General features: G+C 37.9%; 1 protein-coding gene across 2 annotated transcripts in view; it reads right to left on the bottom strand.

The window, feature by feature from the left end:
- Positions 1-24,001, bottom strand: part of jag2b (jagged canonical Notch ligand 2b) — a 52,481-nt gene that overhangs the window by 16,516 nt on the left and 11,964 nt on the right. For both annotated transcript variants that reach the window (XM_038277529.1, XM_038277530.1), the window contains exons 3-9: positions 16,051-16,105; positions 9,867-10,124; positions 9,364-9,424; positions 6,490-6,620; positions 4,240-4,359; positions 3,930-4,043; positions 3,667-3,780 (exon numbers count right to left, since the gene is read on the bottom strand). In XM_038277529.1, the coding sequence (XP_038133457.1) occupies positions 3,667-3,780; positions 3,930-4,043; positions 4,240-4,359; positions 6,490-6,620; positions 9,364-9,424; positions 9,867-10,124; positions 16,051-16,105 (853 nt within the window). The remainder of the gene's footprint in view (positions 1-3,666; positions 3,781-3,929; positions 4,044-4,239; positions 4,360-6,489; positions 6,621-9,363; positions 9,425-9,866; positions 10,125-16,050; positions 16,106-24,001) is intronic.

The raw sequence follows: 24,001 nt of genomic DNA, 5'->3' as shown, positions 1-24,001 counted from the left end.
CATGAAATGATTTAAAGGTTTTTCAGATTTTCTATAAATATAAAAAGAAGGTTCCAAGTGCATTTCTTAGGTTGGGAAATATAACTGTAAATGTAAAAGTTGCTGCAAGGATTATACTGTATTAAATGCTTAACAATCAGAATTGAAAGCATTGTTTTAAAACCCGATGCACAGTGTCTACCTTATTTTCTCATTCATCTTTTACATTTGGAATTACTTCTAACAAAAAAGATGTGACGTCTTGGCAAGGATCTATACAAAGTCTTAATCTTGTTAATTAGAAGTAACCAAAATAATATTCTGCATGCAGAATATGTTCAGAATATTTCATCAAGTTGCCACTGCAACCTAAATGGGTGGAAAAAAATTGCTGCACAAAACATCAAGGAGTAGAGACTATGGGGGAGGCAATCAGCAGAAGGATGCCCTACAGCACACCTTCATGGCTATCCTCTCTGAAACCCAAACCTCTCACTCACACAACAAGCTCTAGGTAAGACAGGAGGCCTATACCTGCCTGTAAAGCGAGACTTAAGCATGTAAGGGGACACTTGGGATCTCTTTCCTGCCTGCACCCCCAGACACACATACAAGTGTTTACTGGTCGTAATACATTTCCTGAGTTGGAGCCAGTCACGTCCGATTTTAGGATTAGGATTGATGCAGGGACCAAAGTTAACCCTTTATAGGGCAGTCAGTGAAATCATTTGAAAATCATGTATAATCATAATAGTGTTATTGGAATCCTGGACAAGACCCTCAAAAAATATGGATATTTTGATGGCAAAAATGTATGTCAATGCAATAAGAAATGCCAACTTGCTCAAATATAATAAAAATAACAAAAGTGCTTCCATAAGAAATTCATGAAAAACAGTCAGAGTGAAAGAAACACTTTTTTTTGGTCCAAGATAACCTTAGAGGCATTAAAGTTGATACTGGCACTGATATTTTTTAGTTTATAAACTTAAATATTAAACTTTTTAATTTTAACTTTTCAATTAGCTTTTTTAAATTAGCTTAACTTTTTTTTTACAACTTAATTTACAGTAGGTAATATATCATTCAAGGGCTCATCTAATTGGTCAAATGCCAAAATAAGATGTACATCCATGTAGCAGGATCTTTACTGAATGGCTGGATATAGATCTTGTGTTTTTAGACGTCACTGAGGTACAAGGGGGTCTCCATTTGTAAGGGGTATGCAAGTGATCAAAAACGCTAACTTGCCCTATAAAGGGTTAAAAACTAGCTTATAAAGCTTGAAGTTCAACAACATCTTAGTCTAGGATATGAATTACTTGTATCCTGTGGATCAACAGACCTGTTTTCAATCTCTGGACGTGTCTAAACAAATATTCAAATATCTTTAAGTCTATGGAATGATTACAGTATTAAAAGCTAAAAGCTCTTTTTAATCACCTGCTCTACAGCCATGAGAGACCTCTTTGAGGATTGACTCAAAACCACTGTGCTTTCATGAACTCATCTACAGGCTGGTTGAGAACAATTTATTGATCAATTTAACTCAATAAGATTGCAAATAGATTTTATTGTCACAATTATCTGCATATGGCTATATCCAAGTATCATTTAACTATGAGCTCTTTGATTTGATTTCAGTTCCGTCTCCTTCCAAGATCAGTCTAGGATTATATTTAATTAATTTCTTATGGTGCCAATTATCAACAAGTGACATCTCAATGTATTGCAAAAGAAAAAAAAACTAAGCAGATTCAAATCCGTTCGAATTCAACCTTAATATAGAATAGAACTAATTAATAGAAATCCCATACTATAAGATTGAATGAAACATGGTCTGTACCATAACACTGGAAATGTAATTAAAAAAAAACTCCAATTCTGATTATAAGACAGTTTGATCAAATACTTTCTATGGGTTCTTTGCACAGCTTCTATTTGGGTAAATATATCCCTACTGTGCTATACTGACCATTTATACAAAGAGACAAAAAATATAATACCATAGAAAAATGTACACAGATATGAAAGAATTAAAAATCAAGGCAATTTATTAAAAGTTAAAGTGGAATCCTAATAATATAACGTCCACTCCATTTTGTAATAAAGCTGATGACTTTGCAGCTTTTATCAAGGAACCAAAAGGCTACAGTGGAGTTAAGATTCCCTTTTCACGCCTTAATTCATTTTTTTTTTTTTAGAATAACCATTTCATATTAACACAGAGTACATGTCAGATTAAATAATACTGCTTCAGCGATAGTATCTAAGTGTTACTTTATTGCATGTCTCGTACTATGTCTGTTGGCTGTGCTGTACTTTTTACATCTCTTTGCAGGTGATGAAGCAGACTGAAAATGTTTTATCATTAGCTCCCTTTTATCTCTTTTTTTTCCTGTTTTTCCCCTTCTATTCTACTTACATTGCAGTGTCCATATAATCTGTAAAACTCCCTGCATAATTATAATAAAGCAATTTATATGCATGAAATAAGCAGAGCACTATGGCAATAGCCGCACTGCTCCTCTTGTGAAAGTAAAATCTGTTGGGCTTTTTTTTTTGGCATCAAGATAATTATCCTTATTGCCACATTGCCAGACAGGACACTGTTAGCAAAAAAAAATGAATAACCATTAATTTTCTATTCTTATTGTAATATATTTTGACGTAGAATATAGTAAAGGACATTTAATACTTTCCAAACTGTAAAAAGCTTGTAGCTTAACTACATACCAACTGCCTTTTGGAGGTAAACATTATGTTAACCTCCTCATGTTGCACTTCCCTCCTGTTAGCTGTATTTTTAGGAAGTATGGGATTTTTTCCCCCATGATTATGCATATAACACACAGATCTTTGTCCCACTAAAGAAAACCAACTCAACCTCTCATCTGTCTCAGCTTTTTATGGAAGATTTTAAAGCCTGGATGTCCTAAATGAAGAAAAGACAGAGGTGGACATTTTTGGTCATTCCAGTGAAGACTCCCTAAATGATATTGGTCCTTAGGCCTAGTATGTCAGTCCTATTATTTCAACTTAGGGGTTAAAATAGATCCCAGTCTCAATTTTTGAAAACTCACATTAGAGCTGTTGTAAAATCCTTTTTTTTTTTGAGGCAGCTAGAAAAAGTTAATCCATGGCTTTGAAGCCACTTGGTTGAAATACTGTAATGCACATTTTCCATCTTCAGAGGGTAAATATGCTGCTGCATGTCTCTTAACAGTTACAAGTAAATATGATCATATTTCCCCTATTTAAGCCTCTTATCCTTGGCTGCCAGTATATTTTATTATTCATTTTAAAATCCTGTTATCCGCTTTTAAATATCTAAATGGCCTTGCCCTAACCCTAGCTGCTACACCCCTACACACCCTCTCGCCCCCTTAGATCAGCTGACCAGTTGTTACTGATGGAGCCAAAGACGAAACGCAAGCTCAGAGCGGACCGTGCGCTGTGGAACAACCTTCCCTTCTGCATTAGAACAGCCTCTTTACCTTATTTTAAATCTGAAATGTTGACTTTATCTTATTGAGCTTCTTTTATTATTTTATTACATTACTACTTTTATACATCACTTTGTTTATTGTTTAATGTTTGAGCATTTGTACCTTATGATTGTGCAGAGCAAGTTGGTCTTTTGGGTGCTTTATAATAAATTTGGTATGGTATTCAAAGTCAACTCACCTATCTGGCAGGTCTTCCCTTCCCATTGTGGGGGGCACACACATTCAAAGCCATCCTCCAGGTTGATACAGGTCCCACCATGAGCACATGGACTCGACGCACATTCATCCACACCTGCAGAATCCAAAAAACTGTTCATTTCTGACCAACAGACATTTTATATAAAACAATGAATTTAGGGAGTATAAATATGTTTTAACCGGACAAAAACAGCTAAAGTTAAAAGATACTAAACAGAAGACAAAAAAAATGTGAAAACTCACTTTTTTCACAGGTAGGGCCGTCCCAGCTTGGTGGGCACAGACACTGATAGCCTGTAGCAGCGTCATGGCACGTCCCGCCATTTGAACAGGGGTTGGAAGCACAGGAGTGCTCAGCTGATGACGAAATCATAAGATTATTAGAAGAAAAAAAAAGGTTTTAAAAAACCAAAAATTTATCATTTGATTCTTGTTGTGTGAATAGTTGTTTCAATAGTCCAGGGATGGACAACAGATATTCTAATTAGCATCAAATAACTAATGAGAACAATTAAGACATTAAAACCTAAAAAGGTATTTTAAAAACTCTTACCAATCTCGCAGTTCTTTCCGGAGAAGCCCTGCGGACATGCACAGAAGTAAAGGTCTGGTTCGGTGTTCAAGCAGGTTCCTCCGTTGACGCACGGCTGGTGGCGCCCGCAGTAATTCAGATCTGATCAGAAAAAAACAGCAGCAAGATTTAAGTAGGAATTAAAGTATTCAATCAATAATGAGCAGATCTCTGCTGTGTAGATGCTGAAACTGAGAAAAACAAACCAAACATTAAATGTAAGTGATTTCTAATATTGGGGGTTTAAAGAAGTCAAACACAGAGCAGAAATGCAAAAAGCTATTTAACTTGAAATGATTCTCAATGGCAGGTACAGACATGTCTGTGGTCCGTTCAGGGAGCCAAAAGTGAGAGAGCAACCGTTTTAAACAAAGCTGCTGTTTTCTCCAAATAAACATTACATATGGCCGCAAAACAATTATAATGCCATCCTATACTCTTTTTTTTTTTTTTCTATTACGGCACTTTAGGAGGAATCTAAGACAAAATCTATAGATGAAAAAAAAAACGAAATCAGATTTTCCTGTTGTGGCAACCTGGATTTATACTTGGATCCCCCATTAAGTGTTACTCTGCAACTCTTATTCGAGCAAACTCTTCCTAAAACCATGTTACAACACTACTGGAACTGCATCCCATCATTTCCTTAAAAAATCAATTCAATGTTAGAAAAGTTGAAATCTGCAGTCAGGATTTTATTTTTCAAAAGCTCTCTGCAGCCACCTCCATGTGCCATTTTTCCTGGGATTTCCCAGAAATCTCGTTGCAGCCTACGCTCAGAATCGAGCACCAGCTGCCTGCGTTGGCAGGATGCGTTTTTTCAGCCCCCCTGCTGTATTGCCTTGTGACTAATTTTCTGTATATGCAGGCTTATAGACAGGTGGTTGAGAATTAGAAGCGCAAACCAACCTGTTATTTGCACATGTGAAATAAAATGCACTGCTTGTGCTTTTTTTTTTTTTCCTGTACTAAATCTTAAATGATCCTTTCACACAAGGCTTGGGCAGAAAAACAAGTTTCTAAAAGCCTGGTAAATAAATGAGCAGGAATCTGTCTCCACTGGGGATCTTAGGACGCGTCTCATCCCCCAAAGAGCCCTCTGTGACGATGGCAGGTGGGGGGATCGGATGTCCCTGCTGCTGCTCAGATCACAGGAACAGTAAAACTATCCATCTTCTGGTTTCCAGACAGGGAGAGAAGCCAGAAAATAAGACGGAAACTTTATTTGAAAATGATAAATTACAGCTACGGATTAGCAGCTGAAACTGCATCAATTAAGTGCTCATTTTAGCTCATTATCACAAAGATATACATTTAAACTTCCCCTCGTGTAATAATACAGATATGAATATAAAAAAAAAATCTGCAATCTCTTCGTCTGCATTCCAGTCAGCTTTAAACTCAATGTATCTCGTTCCAAATGAAACACGGAAACTGCCAGTCGTCTCCCCTCTACTGAAAAGCTGATAACAAAAGAAATCAGGATGCTAGTAGGAACCTCTTTTGAGAGCAATGTCAGAGGTTAGTAAAGGGAATACAGATGGAAGGAAACTGCAGTTCCTAATTTGGTTCCCTGGCGCTCTGCTACGATGCCGCTCACCTTAATAACTGTTTGACGTTGCATCGGCAATAAACATATTCATTCAGAACCTGCAGATATAAACTTACAGCTCACTTTGAGTTGAAGTTAACTGTAGTCTTTTCCAAGACAAAAACATTAATAAATATTTTAAAACTGGTTATAAAGACAAAGTTTCTTGAGGAACTTAAACCGAAAGAATGGTTTAGTTTCTAAAAGATTCAATGGACCGCCATGTTTATCTGGCAACTCCAACATAAAGACCTGACTGGTGGGGGGCTTTAGCAGCGATTCCTCTATGGACAGCTCCCTCTGCATAAAATCATCATTGGGTTTGTTGAAAGCGATCTAACCAAGGACCTATTTTCCTGGAATCTTTTGATAGCTCAAAATTAAATCTATACTTGTGATCAATAATTTTTTTAATCCATTAACTGTAAAATCTGTCTCCCCCAATTTCTAAGCTTCTGCTTAGAAATTAGGGGAGACAGCTGGTTTGGATTTCAATCAATTATCAAACTAATTTAGAGTACATGTTGTTATTGATTGGGATATAAGCCATCAACTGTATCACACTACTGTTTATATTTTTGTTTACCATGAATAAGGTTATATTCCATAGTTTATAATGAAAAGAAAACAGATGAACATACCTCTTTCACACATCAGGCCACCCCAGTTCTTCTCACAGTTACACTGCCAGGGCTGGTTGCAGGTGCCGTGTTTGCATCCTGGGTGGAGCTCGCATTCATCGCAAAAGATGCCTTTCCAGCCATATTTACACCTGTAGGTGAAAAGACGCATTTAATGCAGCTTCCTTTTCAGTAACATTTTGCAATAATAGGTGCATAAACATGTATGTTTTTTCTTTTTCTTTTTTTTCTTTTTTACTGTACTTAAAGAGAAAAGAAACTTATAATAAAACTTTTTGGTCAGGGGTTGAGAAAAAAAACAACTTAAAGAAAAACATTAGCTATCACCCTATAAAGAGAATGAAAAGTCATTATCTGAAAAAAATGTGTTATTTTAGTTTACAAAAGCTTAATATTTTAGGTTGATTAAAGTTTTTGCAGGATCGAGCAGTGCTTTTCCATTTTTAGTAAATGCATCTGGATTATTAAGCATCGTTTTGATTTTTTGTGTGTAAATACTATACTAGAATGAATCATGGTACTTCTAATGAAGAATATCACCATGAGAACATGATAAAGAGTCTTGTCCAACATGTCCAATTATGTAAAAACGATTACAGTAATTGTTTTCTACCTTTATCCCTCACTTTCCAACATAAAATCAAACCAAATCTTCCCTGCTGTGGGATAAGTTAGATGATCTAAATTCAGTTATACTTTCTTAATGCCAGAATTAGATTAGATTAGATTCAACTTTATTGTCATTACACAGGTAAAGGTACAAGGCAACGAAATGCAGTTTAGGTCTAACCAGAAGTACAATAGCAGCAAGTGCAGGATAAATAATGGTTCCATAAATATAGGACATGGGTTTCATCGAATTAAATGATTTGTTTAGCATCTCATCCTTAAATAATGTTTTCCCAATTTCTAATAAGATGTAGCTATAAAGATAAAAGCCAGAAAAATCCCATATTTGACACGCTCTTACTTTAAAAAACAAAGTCATCCATTGTGCTCATTAAATCCTTTAAAAACAACGTTATAAATTTGCTTATAGTACCGAACCAATACATAATTTAGCTTTAAAAATGGGCAGTTTATTTGCAATCAATTCATTGGTAAACAAAGCTCCAATATAATTTAACTGCACATGGACTCATATCAGTCCCATGGCCTGCTGCCAAGCAAACCATGTGTATGTTGACATTCCAGGGCAGGAGAGGTTAAGTATACTTCCATGGGCTCCTGTGCACAAGCAGGAGTCTGCTGGGGAAGAAGAGTGGCGGCTATGAGGGCTGTGAACTTGTTCAGGGAGTGAGTGGCTGGAGACAACTGTGTATATACACAGAGTCTATGCGGTGCAGCCACAGTGTCGTACGCTGCTATTCCAAAGCCGTGGTGTCGTCGTGCCAGCTGTCTTGTCAATTGACGGCTATTTTGAGACCCCTGCAGACGGCACCGCTGCCTTTCTGAGAGATGAAGCCCTTGGAAATCTGTTACTCTAAAGCAATAGGACTGAGAAAATCATGAACTGCTCCTGGACATGAAAGCAAGAGAAAAACGGTAGAAAAGAAATTCCCCAAAACCCCTAAAGATTTATGGCCTTATGGGCTAAAAAAAAGTCCCTTAACAATTAATTTTGATACAAAATATGCTGCTAAATTAGATCTTTGTGTCAAAAAGTCCACAAGGTGAATTCTAAGATTCAAGTTTGATTTAAAGTCTGCAAAACCTTTTCAAAATGGTTCACTGCTCTGCAAATCCAAGGTGATTCTTAGGACAAGCCTCCTAAATGTGTCGGAACAGGCCCAATGCTGTAGAGTCAAAAGTCTGAATGGAGCACTGTAAAAACAGGCACGCATCGGCTTTTATGTTCCAGGTTTTAGGTGTGACGTACTAGAGGGAATAAAAAAAAAAAAAAAAAAAGTGGGTAAATGATTTAGTGCCAGCTTTTTGTGCCCTAAGGGATCATTAAATTTGTGCTCCTGCAGGACGATCCTTTACTGCCGCTCCCCTATTCATGTCGCTCTTCCTGTTGACGTTTTATATGAATAAGTTGTAGTTTGTGAACCGGAATGAGAAGACACGTAAAAATGTGAGGCAGCTTCCCAACAGCGGTTCATTACCCCCCTTCATTCCTTTGCTTTCCGCCTAACAGTTTTTTTTTTCCTTAATAAAAAGGGAGATAAGCGTGTCCTCACATCCGGCAGGTGGGGAGAGAGGGGCTTCCACAGATGACAACGTCCTGGAAACAAGTGACCAGCAGGGACGTCCCGCGTCACTTTATTTAACTGTCATTTCCACTTTGGGGGAATGTAAATAACACAGCGGGGTATTCATTTCCTCCGTTGCCCCTTGCCCTTCAAGGAGGACTGAAATGTGGACAGGGGAAACTGGGATCCGACAATTCCCGGCACTGTTTACAGCGTTGCACTTCACACAGGCAGAAGAGCGTTTTCTTTGCTCCAAGGTGCAGAAAGCTGATGAGGCGCTTGGTATTCTGAGGAGGATTTGGGGCTGCTAAAAATACAAGAAGGCAGGCGCGGCTTTGCCCTTGCCTCCTGAAGGGAACTGGGAGATGCCCACAAGGGAAGGAGAGGCCGACACGGAAAACGACAAGCCTCACCAAGTTGATGTTGCCTCAGCTTGGAATGCAAAACCTTCCCTTTTTCAGGCTCATCTACAAAATTGCTATGGTTTTAACAACTGCAGAACCCTCCCTTCAACATAAAAGGGTCTCATTTGAAAAGTAAAAGGTGACAGTAAATCAAATATAGAAAAACAGATAATAAGCAAATGACCATTTTCAAAGTGACCAATCAAATGACCAATCAAAGTTAGATCTGAAATTAAAAATGAGTTTTGTTTTATGAAAAATAAATAATTTCTTACGTGCATTCGCCTGGTGCAGAGCAGTTGGCATGTAACAGGTTGCAGCCTTGTCTGCATATTGCTGAAAAAAGAAAAAAAAGCAAGTTATCAAAAAGAGACCTGCAAAGCAGAGTTGGAAATGGATAATTTTAAACAAGTCGTAAGACGACAGGATGAGTGACACTGCAAAGAGGGACCAATTTACGACCAGCATGTAAAATTCTATCCAGCTTTTAAAAACATCTCCACCTTTTCAACACCAATGTTTTAAATCTGAATGATTTAGAGGAGACCCCCCCCCACCGTCCTCCCTGATGCCACCTTCAAAGATGGCTACACCCACTGTGGATTTTACAATTCCACCATAGAGATGCCACAAACATTCCATATCAAAACAGTTTTGTTTCAGGGACAGAAAAGGTCTTTCAAGAGAGGAGCAATTAAACAAAGCAGATATTTAATGGGTGCAGGTAAATCAGATTCTCTTTCAAAAGCTATTATCAGATGGTAAACAATGGTCTAACCTGTCCGACAGTCTGTGCCCATCCAGCCCTCCAAGCAAATCCGAGTCCCTGAAGGGTCGCAGCGATAGTGTCCGAAGTAATCGTCCCGAGGAACACACAGTTTGTTGCACTTGTTCCCGTAGTAGTTCTCATCGCAGCGCACCCTGATGCGGTAGACCAGGCGTGCCACTGGCCCGTCATAAAAGATCGTCTCCCAGGGATCGCCGGGGTTGATCATGCGGGTGTGAACCCCACGTTCAATCATCTGATTCTCATCATCTGAAACACAAAATAGGTTGTTTTGATTGAGAAAATGCATGAAGCCTCAGCGGCCATCAAGTTTAAAGGGAAACAAAAGTTGCTCAAATTCTGATTTTTTTTCACTCTTAACTGAACACCAGCATCAGAGGAGAAATTCTGCAAGAATTTTAAGATTTCCAGGAACTTTTAATATCAACTGGACAACCAGACAAACATAAATTGTTATTTCATCTCCCCAACGATCACAGTGAGACTGCGTCTTGCCGTCGTCTGTGTTACTCTGAGAGAAAGACGAGATTAAACACTTTAATTTAATTATAGTCTTTAACTTGCACAAAAAACTGTGATATATGTGCTATGAATTACAAAACGACATACCTAAGATCGAATAGGATGCACCAACAAACATGATATTGTTGCCGTTTTAATCAGACAGCTACTTTTAAACAAGGACAGAGCTGTTAACAGATTACTGGAAGGCTTAACAGTGTAGCTACAGAGACAGAAACCTAAAAAACATTACAATACTAATCTGGTAATCACCCATTTCCATTGTTTTGGACTTAGCTGAGCCAAGTTTAATGGATCCAATTTGAACGACTAGTCAACGTCTTACCCCAGTGCCACCTTCCAACCCATTTTAAGGTATTCCCATGCATTGCCTGGTCATGAGGCATACATGGGGCTTTCAGTCACTTCCAGTTCTTCTCCCAGCTCTAATTAGATGCCAGACCACCTCACCAAAATTTACAGCAAGCCTCGCCTGGATGGTGTACATCTGCATCCCATTTCTAAGGCTAATTCCAGCAAATCTACAATAGAAGCTAATTCAGCTACTTGTACCTTCGTTCTTGGCCTTTCAGTCGTAATCTTAAATGGAAGTAAACAAGATGCAAATTACAACTCTACACACATATCTTTATATAGTAAAGAATTTGTTGGTTAAGAGTCAACTACACACAACTCCTGCGGATTCTTCCCCAAATACCTTAAAATCCAAAGATGCAGAAAGAAACCCTAATTTCAAATAGACTAATGTGAGACTTCTTAAGGAAATAAATTACACCAAATAGATCCAACATGCTTTCATTCAAGAAGAACAGCTTTGATATCCTATGGAGGAATTGCATGTGAACGATACCAGCTGAATGTCAGGTAACCATGAAAACCATGTAGTCCATCCATCATTAGGGAGCTCTAGCGCTGCCTCATGTTGGTGCTTGTTATCGGCCTGTGGCTCCAAACATTCTCAGAAACGTCACAGTAGGAAAACTAATTGATTTATCAAAGTGAGCTCAATGCAGACAAACAATCGCCATGGTGTGGGCCCTGTGATTTCTTTTTCAACGCTTTTGGACTCATTGGAAACAGGAACACACACATGCCTGCACCTTCCTCTGCTGGGGACTTACACAATGTCAGACAGAATTAAGCAACAACAACAACAGAAATAACACTAGCCAGTTGCCAGATAGAGAACAATGGGGTCTGGGCCCAAGCCACTCTCTGCTACCAAGTGTCTAAACAGTGAGCCAGTTCACCCAGTCCACTCTACTTCCTGTTCGATAAACACAAGGAAAACAGCCAGCTGCCTTCCTGAGGACACAGGGGGGCAGACGGGAGGATGTGACGGTGGAGGAGAGGAATCCACTGACGGAAAGACACACTGGTTCTTGTGTAGAACTAGACTAGCCTGCTGAGTCAGGGTAGACATGTTGAGCTGCATGTCTATTGGACTTGTAAAGTCATGTCTTTAATATTCAGGTAGAACACAGGCTGTCTGGGTGACAAATGAGTCGGCAAATGAGCAAGAGGAAAATTGAGGAAGGATAACATTAAAATTCAATAAAAGTCTCCAAGGAGACACACCCTTAGTCCTTACGGCAAATCACTATTCTAGCATGCTCCCAATTGGTCGGCCAGTCAGTTTCTCTCAACCCTATGTGATCAGTGACCAACAGGTCAAACACTGCAGTCTGGTTTCATCATCTCCATTAAATGCCAAAAATCTAATGATTTAAAGCACCTTGACGTATAAATGTAGTTTAAGGTTATAGCTGTAAAGGGAAATGTTGAAAAGTTGAGGTTTGAATCTATTAGATCTCTCACCTCTAACAATTTACTTTTTAAGAAGGTAAAACAATTGACTATTTCACATAGGGAAAAAAAAACATTGGAGTTTATTTTTAAAAGGCTTCATATTTATTTTAGGATCAAAATGTATTTTGTATTCAGAAACAATTTAAGCCAGTTTCGCAAATTGGAGGGCTTTGCCACCAGATAGATCATTTCTACATATCAGTTCTGAGGCAAATAATACAGTAGGGAGAGGAATAATCCTCATAATACATAGTTTACCAATAGATTGTTGAATATGTGGAAGCAGTAAAGAAGTGCAAGTACCCAATATCTAAAATTCAACCTCCAAGAAATTAGAAGCTAATGGTAGAAATTGAGATACTTTCAAGATACTTTTCAGAACAAAGTAATTTGATGACTACAGATTTGTTAAAAACATTTTACTGCAGCATTACGAAGACGATAAACACCATTTAAACTGCAGCCTCACAGTTTTCTGAATTTATTCTGCAGTCTCACAGTTTGACCTAAACCTGACCTTTTTAAACAAACATGTATCCAAATGATAGTGAAAAAATGAACATGCTCCATTAAAACGACAAAGGTGTGGTCTCCCAACAAAAACCAAGAAGCGCTCAGAAAAATGTGCTGATCTGCTGGTACATGTGCAGAAAGCACGCCTCAACACATTTACTTCTAAATCAGGCAAACTATAGATATAGAGTAACTTTATCTAGATTTTCCATTATTATTTTTTGCAAAAGCGTATTTAAAAGATGACACTGATATAATACCAATCTTCTTTTCTGCAATAATCTTCCTTTTTCATAAAATTAAAAACAGGGATGCTTACACTCCATAGAGTATTAACTATAGACCCTACGAAAAACTAATGAAACCTTTAAATAACTGTATTATTTAAATAAAATTTACAAAAAATAGAGTCACTTTATTCCCTTAAAATATCCAGCTTAGGTTCAAGACCCACAGAGGACCTACAAAGCACAAAAAAAACTAGAAATTATACCACCATCATGCCAATTACTGTTGCTCTGTATCTTATAGTAAAGAAGCCATACCCAGTTACATTTTGAAGATTAGCACTCTAACTTTCTGACTTTCATCTGTGGTGAATAAAGATCTTTACTGGAGGGGCTCCAGTCAAAACATTATGCGAAAGAATGGTCGGGGTAAACTTTACATCAAATCCAATGGAAAACCTGTGTCAACTTGACAAATAATCAGATACTCTCCTTCCAATCTGAATTACTTTGAGGTATTTTTTAAGAACTGCCAAACATTTAGCTTGTAATTTTGCAGTTATGGTAGAGAGTTGCTCTAAAAACCAGGAACTGTAAAAAGAGTATATGTTATCTCTTTGTAAAGAGAGGTGTTTTTCTAAAATGTCAATAAGCTCATATTTCTCTTTCCTCACCCTCCATTTACTTAATAAACTGACACAATGATAAATGTTACACAAGTCTTAATTTAAACAAAATATTTAGAACTTATTAACAAATCAAATAAAACATCAATGAATAGCTGTTAAGAGGAGCAGCTATGTATGTACTTCAAATTATCTCACGAAGGTTTAATCTCATTTAATTGATTATAATAATTGTTGACTAATTTAGTAACTGAAATTTCTTTGATAGAGATATATACACCAGATATACTGCGCACTGAACTCTGACAAACTCTGCTTTTCCAGCTGTACTTGTGCCGAAATGCGTCTTTGCTCACGCGTAGCTCAGAGTCTGCGCTTCACACTCCACAGTGTAGTTTACTTTCAGTGGTATGGCTCTTCCTGCTCTTGCTACTTCATAAACTATTTGTGGCTGATCATTCTCTGCCAAGCAAAAAAAATCCCTTTGTCCCACATTTTGTTAGCTTGTCTGTCACCTATATTAACCAGTATGATGTGTTGAACTAGATATGCTATTTTCACAGCTTTGCCTAATGCCCTAAAGTAGGGCATTAATGTATAAAAAAGTATTTGAATTCTATTAAATTAAATTTTCTGACCAAAAGCAATGATGAACTTCATAGTAGCATTCTATACCCAGCTATTGCAGTACAGTATCTAGGAAAGAGCCGTCTTTTTGGTAAAGAATGTTATTGGAAATTGTAAAGGTTAGCCGACTAAAACCTTTGAGTTTTACTAAAATTATCACATATAGAATTGACTGAAATACAACTAAGACTAATAGTTTTTGTCCTGAAGACTAAGACTAAATCTAAGATGGCTGTCAAAACAAAACTGATGGCTTATAGTGAGGTGCGCTCTATAGTCCGGAAAATACGGTAAACTCTATCCAGAACTCCTTAGGTGACATGGTTTTAGCTTCACTTGGTTTAAACTCTGTACAAAATCTTCAAGGCACCTTTAAGTATAAGATTCAATGGGAAAAAATCCTCTAGAGATTAATCAATTCGCTAATAATGATTAGTGGCATTGGTGCATTGGCTGATGGCGATATAAGAAAAAAATATATATATATAACCCAAAATATATCTGATATATTAGTCCATCTTTATCCCTTTTCTTCCACCTCCAAATAATGCATTTTTTATACATCAGTGTATTGATTATGGTTGTTATGAAGCTAATCAGTGCAGCAAATACATTCAATTTACCCCAAGAATGTGAACAAAAAAGAATAAAATTGCTTTGCATTGATAAGCAATCAATGAAAATGTAAAAATCAAGAACTTCTTTAATCTTGCATGGGAAGCACAGTTGTCTACTAAAAATTAGAGAAAAAAATAGGGTCAAGACCCATGAATACTTGGATCTGAACCATCCATTTAGGTCCTTTACAGCGACTTGGCTCAGAGCTGAATGTTACAAGCTGGAAGGAAACCAACTTGAATGTTTCGAACAACAATTAGGCCTCAGATCCATCAGTCGCAAATCTACTAAACTAACAACAAGAAACTGCACACAGCTAATCAAAGAGTGATGATGTCAATATCTATTTATTCTCCATTGTCTTCATTCACGGGCGGAAGTCTGTTTGATGAGGGCGCCAAAACAGGATGCAAATACCTCAAATAAACAGGCAGAAGATTGGGCAAAAAGAGATGTCAGAAACTGTAGGTCCTGAGTTGATGAACAACAAGCGCAAGACTCTCATTAAGAATCATTGGTGCCTTCACAGATCAAAGATGCAGTCAGACCTGCGGATATTACAGCCATTGAGAGGTCTTCCTTGGGGGGGATGGGGTGGGAGCTTTATGAGAGGAGTCAAAAAAAAATATAATAAAGCAGGATACAGCTGGTCAAAAAAGACCATCAGAGCCAACATTACTCAGAATAAAGGCTTGTACTGGTAGGAGATTTATGGGGATGACACCATGGAGCATATTTCAGCATCAACTAAGCACAGGTATGGGGATGAATTCATAAAATTTTAATCAGCTTAAATTGAATAATAGATTTGCTAAAAAATGTGACTCATTCTGCATCATATACAGTCTAGTAATGATATTAACATGGGGGGAAAAAAAGAAAATCTCCTTTGTAGCTTTTGATATTAATGCAGTTACAGGAACCCCCTTCTTTCAATGAGTTTTTTTTACACAGCTTTCCACTTTGGGAATGCATGAACCAAACATTTCAATGCTAAAAAATATTTCTAAAGGTATCCAATATTGTCAAAAATACAGGTTTTCCGGGTATCATTAAACGGCAATTGCTTGAGAACCGGTTTCATGAGGACTATGAAAAGGAGAGCAGTGACAAACCTCCAATTTATCTTTTGCAACTTATGTCAATGAAAATGCTAAAGGACTATGAAAAAATTATGAAATGAACAAAATGGTAACATCTTTTAAAGTAAACTGCAGCAATGAAACCTTAACTTACTGCGTGTGTCGTTGTCCCAGTCCCAGGCCTCCACAATCAACGTAAAAGTCCGCTGCAGAAAAGAAAAAACAGACATGAAATTTACAAAAAAATACTCACTTTCTCTACTTTTAGTGCAAACAAAGACAGAGTGTATTTTATAAACTAATCAGTGAAACTTTAGACAATAATTCAAACTAGTGTTGCGCCGATGCCATTTATTTGGCCCCCCGATACCCGAAAGCTGGCTGTGCAGTATCGGCCGATACCAGTACCATCTGTTTCAAAATGATGTGTGTGTGTGTATATATATATATATATATATATATATATATATATATATATATATATATATATATATATGAATAACTGCATACTACTTGGATGTAAAACAATTGCAATCATGGCTTTGTCAAGCTGCTGCCTACCTTTGTGAAGCAGGAAAAAGACTAATAGAAAGTGAATCCAGTAGAACTTTTTATTGCCTACCTGGATTTTTTTTTCATATTTGCTTTGATTCTGATTTATTTTCCTATATTTTAAACATGTAAAGCACTTTGCATTGTCTTTGTACTGAATTGTGCTATACAAATACATTTGCCTTGCCCTGCCTTGGAATGGGTGACAATAGTTGAAGAAACTTTTGGCTCTCAAAATGGTATCAGTGCCCTATTTGTCGGTACTCGCCAATACAGATACAACCATTTTAGTGCCGTATCGGAGCCCTGACAGATACTGGTATCGGTGCAACACCAATTCAAACCAACGAATTACTTCTCTTATGATCTTCCATATTACCTTAATTTTTATATGCTTCTTAAATCTTGATGTATTCTAGATTGCACTTGAGTGCAAATAAAACAATTAGGCAAATAAAATTTCTTGTTCCATTAAAGTTTTTTACTATTATATTTATGTAACACAAGTTCCATGCATGCTAAAAAAAAAACACAAAAAAAACACGTTAGCTTTTACTAGGGAGTAAATATCAGCAAAGGTCATCTTGCTGAGATAGGAGAGCATAATTCCAGTCATCCATTTCTTGAACAAGCATCACACACACATTTGAACAGATGATGCAAAAATCAATTTTATTGCTATTACAGAGTCTGGTATTCAACTTGGCTCCACTACACAGAGTAGTGCTTGAGTTACAGTTCCAATGAAACCCAATGATTCAGAAATAAGAGAGCAAGCTACAGTAGGTCCAACTGTGGGCCGCCAAAAGTAGCAACTGGAGATGAGTTAAGATCAACACATCAACTTGTGTGATGCCTTTAACTGTCCTGTAGCTCCCCACATAAAGCACAACCTGCATGCACTTTTTAGCTTAAAAAGGGAAAGTTCAAGATGTAAAGGTTTTCATTTCAATTCTCAAAATGAGCGCTTTTTTTTTTAAACTGGCCGCGTAGCATGGCTTCAAGCAGCTTTATAAATGAGAAACAGCACTCCTGTGCTCCAAGAGGAGATATCCAGAGAGTCATTATTGGAGGAGTTTCAAATAGGTTGAAAGGAAACCAAGCTATTAGGAGAAACAAAAACTTTAACATATAGAAATGTTGTACTGATATTGTGCCACTAATCAACAACAAGCTGAGAATCACACAAAAAGTAGGCCAAAGCAATTTACGGCTAGTTTGAAGAAAAGTGCCCTTATCCTTCTTTAAATGGCATAAAAAAAGTCAAGAGCAGCTGCTTCCAAAATGCACCGCCTCCATAATTGTTGGCACACTCAAAGTTCTGTAAAAACTCTTTAACAAGTGAATCTTTCAGTTTTCCTGCTAAATTTGTCACAGAAAAATATGTTTAGTGGTGAGATTTTAAATATAAAAAAAAAACTTGAGCCCCTCCCCCCCAGGATCAGATTCAGCATCAACTAACAGATCTGTGCAAAAAACAAACAAGGAATTTTCTTTAGTTTCACACCGTTGATGATTCCATTGCAATTATGTTCAAGCAAAATACATTTTTTATATATTTTTTTGTTATATTTACAAAAGGTGCATGTACATTTTTGAATATACATGCACCTTTTAACAGGTTCTTAATTGTAAGCCTTTTTATTAGTGCTTCAGCTGCATATAGGACAATTTAAGGAGTTTATCTCACTTTTAGCCCATTAATGGCTCCAGATCAATACTCTTATGAGCTTTTTGAATGGCATTTTCTCTTATTGTTCCACTTTTAAGTTTTTTAAAGAAGTTTTAAGCAGCTCGTAAGGCCTTTTTGGTTTTTTACCTTGGAAAATAGAAGTTCTGAACAATCATTTATATTTTATCAGCACTCTAATCAACATTAAAACAGAAACAACTCAAGGATCAATAGCTACATTTTTATCACAGAAGTTGTGAAGGGAGGGAGCACTACCATTTGTGGGTAACTTTAGTAAACAGACAACAAAAACAACCTACATTTTTTGTCTATTCAATCATATACTGAAATTTAAAAGAGGATGATTTTCAAAATATTTTAACCTGTATCAATTATTTTATAAAATTTTCAAATTGTTACAATAAAAATTTGTATTTTAGGAGTTTTAACAAATCTCTATTAGCTGTAAATAAATGTGGGGGTCTTACATTTCTAGAATAAGCTGAAATCCACTGAAAATGGTTAATCTGGATGAAGACTGGAATAATGACCTGAAGCCGGGGTCAGAGTAGATTACTGCCAAACAGCAAGCTCCCATTTGGAACAACAAAAGCTAATATTTCACTTTTTTATTATGCAAATTTGTTTCAGTGTTTTCCTGAAAAAAAAACAAAGAATAAAAACAGATTTTCCTAATATGATTGCAGATGAATCCCTTTGTCTGTGAAATGCACAAGAGTAACGGGCCTTGCCCTGTGCTGTGAGACGAGGAGGTAAATCACCAGTAAGTGGATTATCACGTTTCACACCAAGTTATGCTTTACACTAGTAGGGTGTTGATGAATGTTGGTTTCCTCTCTAATGTAGTTCATACACTATGGGGTTAAGGATATATATATCAAACCTGTTAGTTAATGTTTCAAAACCTTAAGATAAGGATTATAAAGCATTTTAGATGAAACATTAATTTAACGTTTAATTTATTAATTTGGATAATTCAAGCATGTTGAGACAAAATATGTTTCTTCAAACTTAAAAAAAAAACAATTTTGGAAATGACAGAAATATAGAACCACAAATGAATAATTTCAATTATTATAATGATCATTTGAAGCCTTTTCATTCATTCGACAGCATTCTTTTTAGATGTAATCCATTGAAAATTGTATTGACTCTGCAGTAATCACAGTATCACAACTGCTTTGATTTACTCTAAATAGTCGTTCACACACAGATGGGTGCTACCTAAGCAAACCAGCATCACTGCTAGGCAACCAGCTGACCTAAATAGCAGTCATTACATCACTACCAGTGACAGTTGTAGTAGCCATAGTGTGACTGCTGTGACCTCTAGTGTAATGTCACTGATGGGATGGTGGAGCATGATTGGGGCTCGTTAAGGGGAGGAAAAAATGGATTTCTGAAAGCATGAATCAAGCTGGGAGAAAGAAACCAAAGGGGAAAAAGACTGCAGAATGTGTGTTTCTAAGTGTGTGTTGTTGATCTGAGGGACCAGCAAGCTGGTAGGCTGGTTGCTGCTGGGCTGTGGGATTAAGCAGGCTTGTCTGGCTGTGGGTGGTGGTGGGAGGTAGGGGAGGGGAGTGTTTTTTTGTGGACGACCACGGTTGACGAGAATAGAAGGACTGATGATGGGTTAGCGGGAGAGCTAAAGAGATCCATCAGTGTTTAAGAGCACAGGTGCACAACACCACATCAACAGGTAAGATACTCAAAATCAAACAGGTGAAGAGATCGTCAAGGTGAAAACCAAAAGAGAGCAAAAAGAGATCGGTTGGTATGTACAACTTAATGTTCAGGGTGATGCTGCAGGAAACTACATCCATCCATCCAACTGCAGACATGCAGCAGATGCAGCCTCAGCAATGGATTATGTGACATGAACGTGCATCATCCCACGACACGTAGCTCGGCTTCTGACCTTTCCACCCATCCCCCCACCAAAATAGGAAAGGCTGGTTGCTCCTGAGCATGTGGGTGGGTGGGTATGCCAATGCATGAAAAAGAACTGATTGGCAACACATACGTCATTAAAGGCAAATCGATAAATACATGGCTAACGGGGAAAGGAAACAGTCTAAGAAATAGCCAGAGGCCTGACTGAATATTCTAAACTTCCTTACATGCTTACATGGTGTAAACACTTTATTAAAGAGTCCTTCAAGTCAGGGAAGAGCAAAGCCATGGACTAGACTGGTTTCCCACAGACGATCCCAGTCTGTGATTGGCTGGATTAAGTGACAGCTGCCCAAATGGTTCGAACAAGATAAATGGATGGGCAGTGGGATAAAGGAGTGGATTGGGGGAGGGAATGGGTAAAGGCTACCAAACAAAGACCCTTGTCCCAACACCGTAACTCACCCCCATTCCAATCAAAACCATTGTCCATGAAGAGACACAGTCAGCACGAGGACAATTAGTGTCAGCATGTGTGCTGCCCAGCCTGAGCAGGACAGTGTCAGGACAGCCCGCAGCGGTCCTTCAGAGTCCTCGTAGTATAACTAAATGGGTTACACTACCGAAAAAAAACAAAACAATTGTCATCTCAATCTACCCCTCTTTTTAGCTTTTTGCTCAAGGTGGAAATAATTAAGGAGTCATTTCGGTCTGACATTAGAAAGAACATAAAGCTAAAATCCTACTCCTTCCCCTCATGGATTAGAGGATTTAGACAGAGGAATCCTTCATTTCAAATAAAGAATTGGGACATGGAAGAAAAACATGGAGTATCTTCACTTAAAGCAACAAGCCCAAACCCAGGTAAAAAAATAAATAAGAAAAAGCCTTTTCAAAGAACCCAGGTATCCATTTTAAACCTTAACAATACAGTACAATTGTGACTAGGGATAAAGTTGTGATGGTGCTGCCTGGGGAGAGCCACAGGTGTAGGTTCCCACGCCAGATGAAGGGGTGGACAGATGAGTGGAAGGTAGTCGTTGAAATATAAAAGGGACAGGGAGACAGAGGGAGAGGTGGCAGTGGGAAGTGGAAGCTGGGGCAGGTTGGGGTCACTAAGCATGGGATCTGCACGCTTCCTTCTGAAAAGAGGGGTCAGCCCTCTGCATGTGGGGTGATGTGCATGTTTGCATTCGAAGAATACCAAGAATGTGAGATCCGGGTCTGGTTTGTAATCCCATGCCTGATCCCAGTCTGCCAACAACTCGGCACCATCTGAGTCTGTGTCGTAGACTCAGATGGAGACTCTGAAGAGAACCCCCTCTGAGACCTTGGTATATCTCAGTTTCTCATGTCACAGAAAGGTGATCAGATCAACTAACTCTATATATTTCTAGCTCGTCCTCTGGAGCGGGGGTTCTAATGACACACCCTGATTTATTGCCTTATAATGGGACACAAGGTCAAACATGATTCATCCTGTGGCCTACAATGGCTCGCTATGTAATCTTCAATAATCTGTGATCTCACTCCCATCTTTTGGTTTTAGTGGCTGCATAGTAAATAAACTGCAGCTTTGACAGGCAGCTGAAAGCTTCAAATATCACTAAGACTTTAACAACCAATCATGTCCCATCAACATGATTAGAAATCATACTTTTTTGTAATGCATCCTCTTGTTCTCTTTAGATAAAGTAAGCCAAAGTTACAGACACTTCTCAAGAAGACAGTTTAAGACGTCCAATATTTAAAAAGAGAACCTTTGAGGGCACAAAAAAAAGAGAGAGAAAAAAAATGATAACCTAACTGTCCTTTCTTTTTGAAGAAGTGTCCTCTTTAATGTTCTCCTCCTCAATCTGCTCAGGGGCAAAGATCAGTGACCTCCAGGGGTGAAATGTGTGCATATAAGGGGATGATATTGGTAGATCGATGGGAAATTCTCTTCACTTCATTCTTTCCAAAAAACCTAAGCTAAAGCGGGATTGCTTAGTCTGGAGGTGGAGACTACAAATATATTTTTGACATAACTCTTTGGCAAAAAAATATATAAAACCCATCAAAGAAGAAATAACCTGCATCATTCCAATATAACCTTTACTGAAAAAAGGTGAATAAACACAATGCAGTGCCTTTCCTTCTTTAAGTATTTGCTTTGGAAAATTTATATAATTAATAAAATATGCACTTTTAATGCTGTACATGATTATGTCACTCAGGTCATAAATGGATTGTCGTCTAGCAGTGCCTACAGCACGCTTAAGACAATCCAGACTGTTTTCATTTGTTGTTCCAAGAGGATGGAATGACCTACCAAGCGCTAGAAGAACAGCAGCATCCCTGTCCATCTTTAGGAAACTTTTAAAGACAAACCTCTCCAAAGAGCATCTCCTATCCCAACACTTACCCATACCTCTGTACCCCTCTACTACCCTTTCTGTACTTCCCTCTCTCTTTGCGGGCACCACTGATTCTGACTGGGGATTTTTTTTATCTAGAGAACTTACTGTCATATTGATAACCTTAAAATTGTGTCTACTTTGTAAGTCGCTTTGGATAAAAGCGTCTGCAAAATGCAGAAACATAAACATGATCCCCCCCCCCCCAATCAATATGCAGAGAAGAAACCTAAACCTAAAGCCCCAGTTCAAGCCAGCTTGATGTAAAACATACTAATCTGATGACTGAGTGATTTCATACAAATTCAGAATAAGAAGCTATTCTTAATATTTTAAACTGTCTGCATCAACTTTAAATCAATGTAAACAAATTTTTTGAATTTCATCTATTGGGATAAAAACTGTTTATATGATTTTATATATTAATAATAATTAAACAAAAAAACAACATATAAACACATGAAAAAAGACTTAAGGTAAAGCTAGCACACACAATAGGTTGAGGAGGAAGAGCTCTCTCCCTATAGAATGATGGGGGGGGATATGAGTTTTGCCCATCAGGCGCTTGCCAGAATCCTGAGTCGCTGAAGGCCAAGCATTTGGCTGGTTGCTGTATACCGGCTGTGCGCACACATACACGGCCCATTGAGCATGCTGCTACTATGCCAACAGGGTCATTACCCATGCACTTCCAATACAACAAACCCCTCCTCCTCCTAGTGCTAATTAACCAGCATGATCCAAGACTATGCAACACGTGAAAACAAACACCAGCACGCAAATGTCGGTTTGGTGAGAGCAGCGTAAATGAGTTTGCAAGTAAACCACAGACACCTCAATGCAAATATCCACCGGTTCAGGGCAAATTAACTATTTGGTCAGAAATGAAAAGGTAGGGTGAAAAAATTCACATTCAACTCCCCAGTCTTAAAATGGTGAATTAACCAAAGGGATAACACAGCATTTGTAAAACACAGCAAAAGGTCATGCTAGTGACCAATGAAAGCAATAAACCAACACCTTTCGGAAAGGTCAGGCCTGTTTATCATGTGCGTATGAATATGTCAATTACCTTCTCTAGCATTAGATTGCCTCAAGCCTGAGAGCTACCACAGCAATAAGCATGCTTTAGAAACATTAACAGGCTAATTCCTGATCCAAGGCAACGCGCCGCCCGACTGGAGTGCAGCACAGCACCGCCTCCAGCCGAGCACCATTATCATTTCAAACAGGTTCAACAGTACGGTGACAATTTAACTGCTCGTGTAATGACATGCTTTAATTAGCTCCACTAGGAACCTCTAGCACCTGCACACCATACATTTAACAAGAGGCAGGGGCGAGCAGCAAATGAAATGCACACATGCAGAGGCGAGACATTTGTGGAACATTTGTTGATAGCCACATTAAATTTCTGCTGCATGGCCTGCTGGTGCTCAAGGTAACAGAATTCCATCCATTAAACCAACAACAAAAAACATAAGTAAGATGAATATAAGTTAATGGGCAACATCATCATGTTAAGTTTTAACAAAAAGAAAACCTGCAGGTGAAAAAGAAAACATAAG

The sequence above is a fragment of the Cyprinodon tularosa genome, unplaced genomic scaffold, assembly GCF_016077235.1.
Source record: "Cyprinodon tularosa strain WSP-4 unplaced genomic scaffold, ASM1607723v1 ctg132, whole genome shotgun sequence".
Lineage (NCBI taxonomy): Eukaryota > Metazoa > Chordata > Actinopteri > Cyprinodontiformes > Cyprinodontidae > Cyprinodon > Cyprinodon tularosa.
Note: the sequence above shows the minus strand (reverse complement) of the source record. Positions and strands in the feature narration are given on the sequence as shown.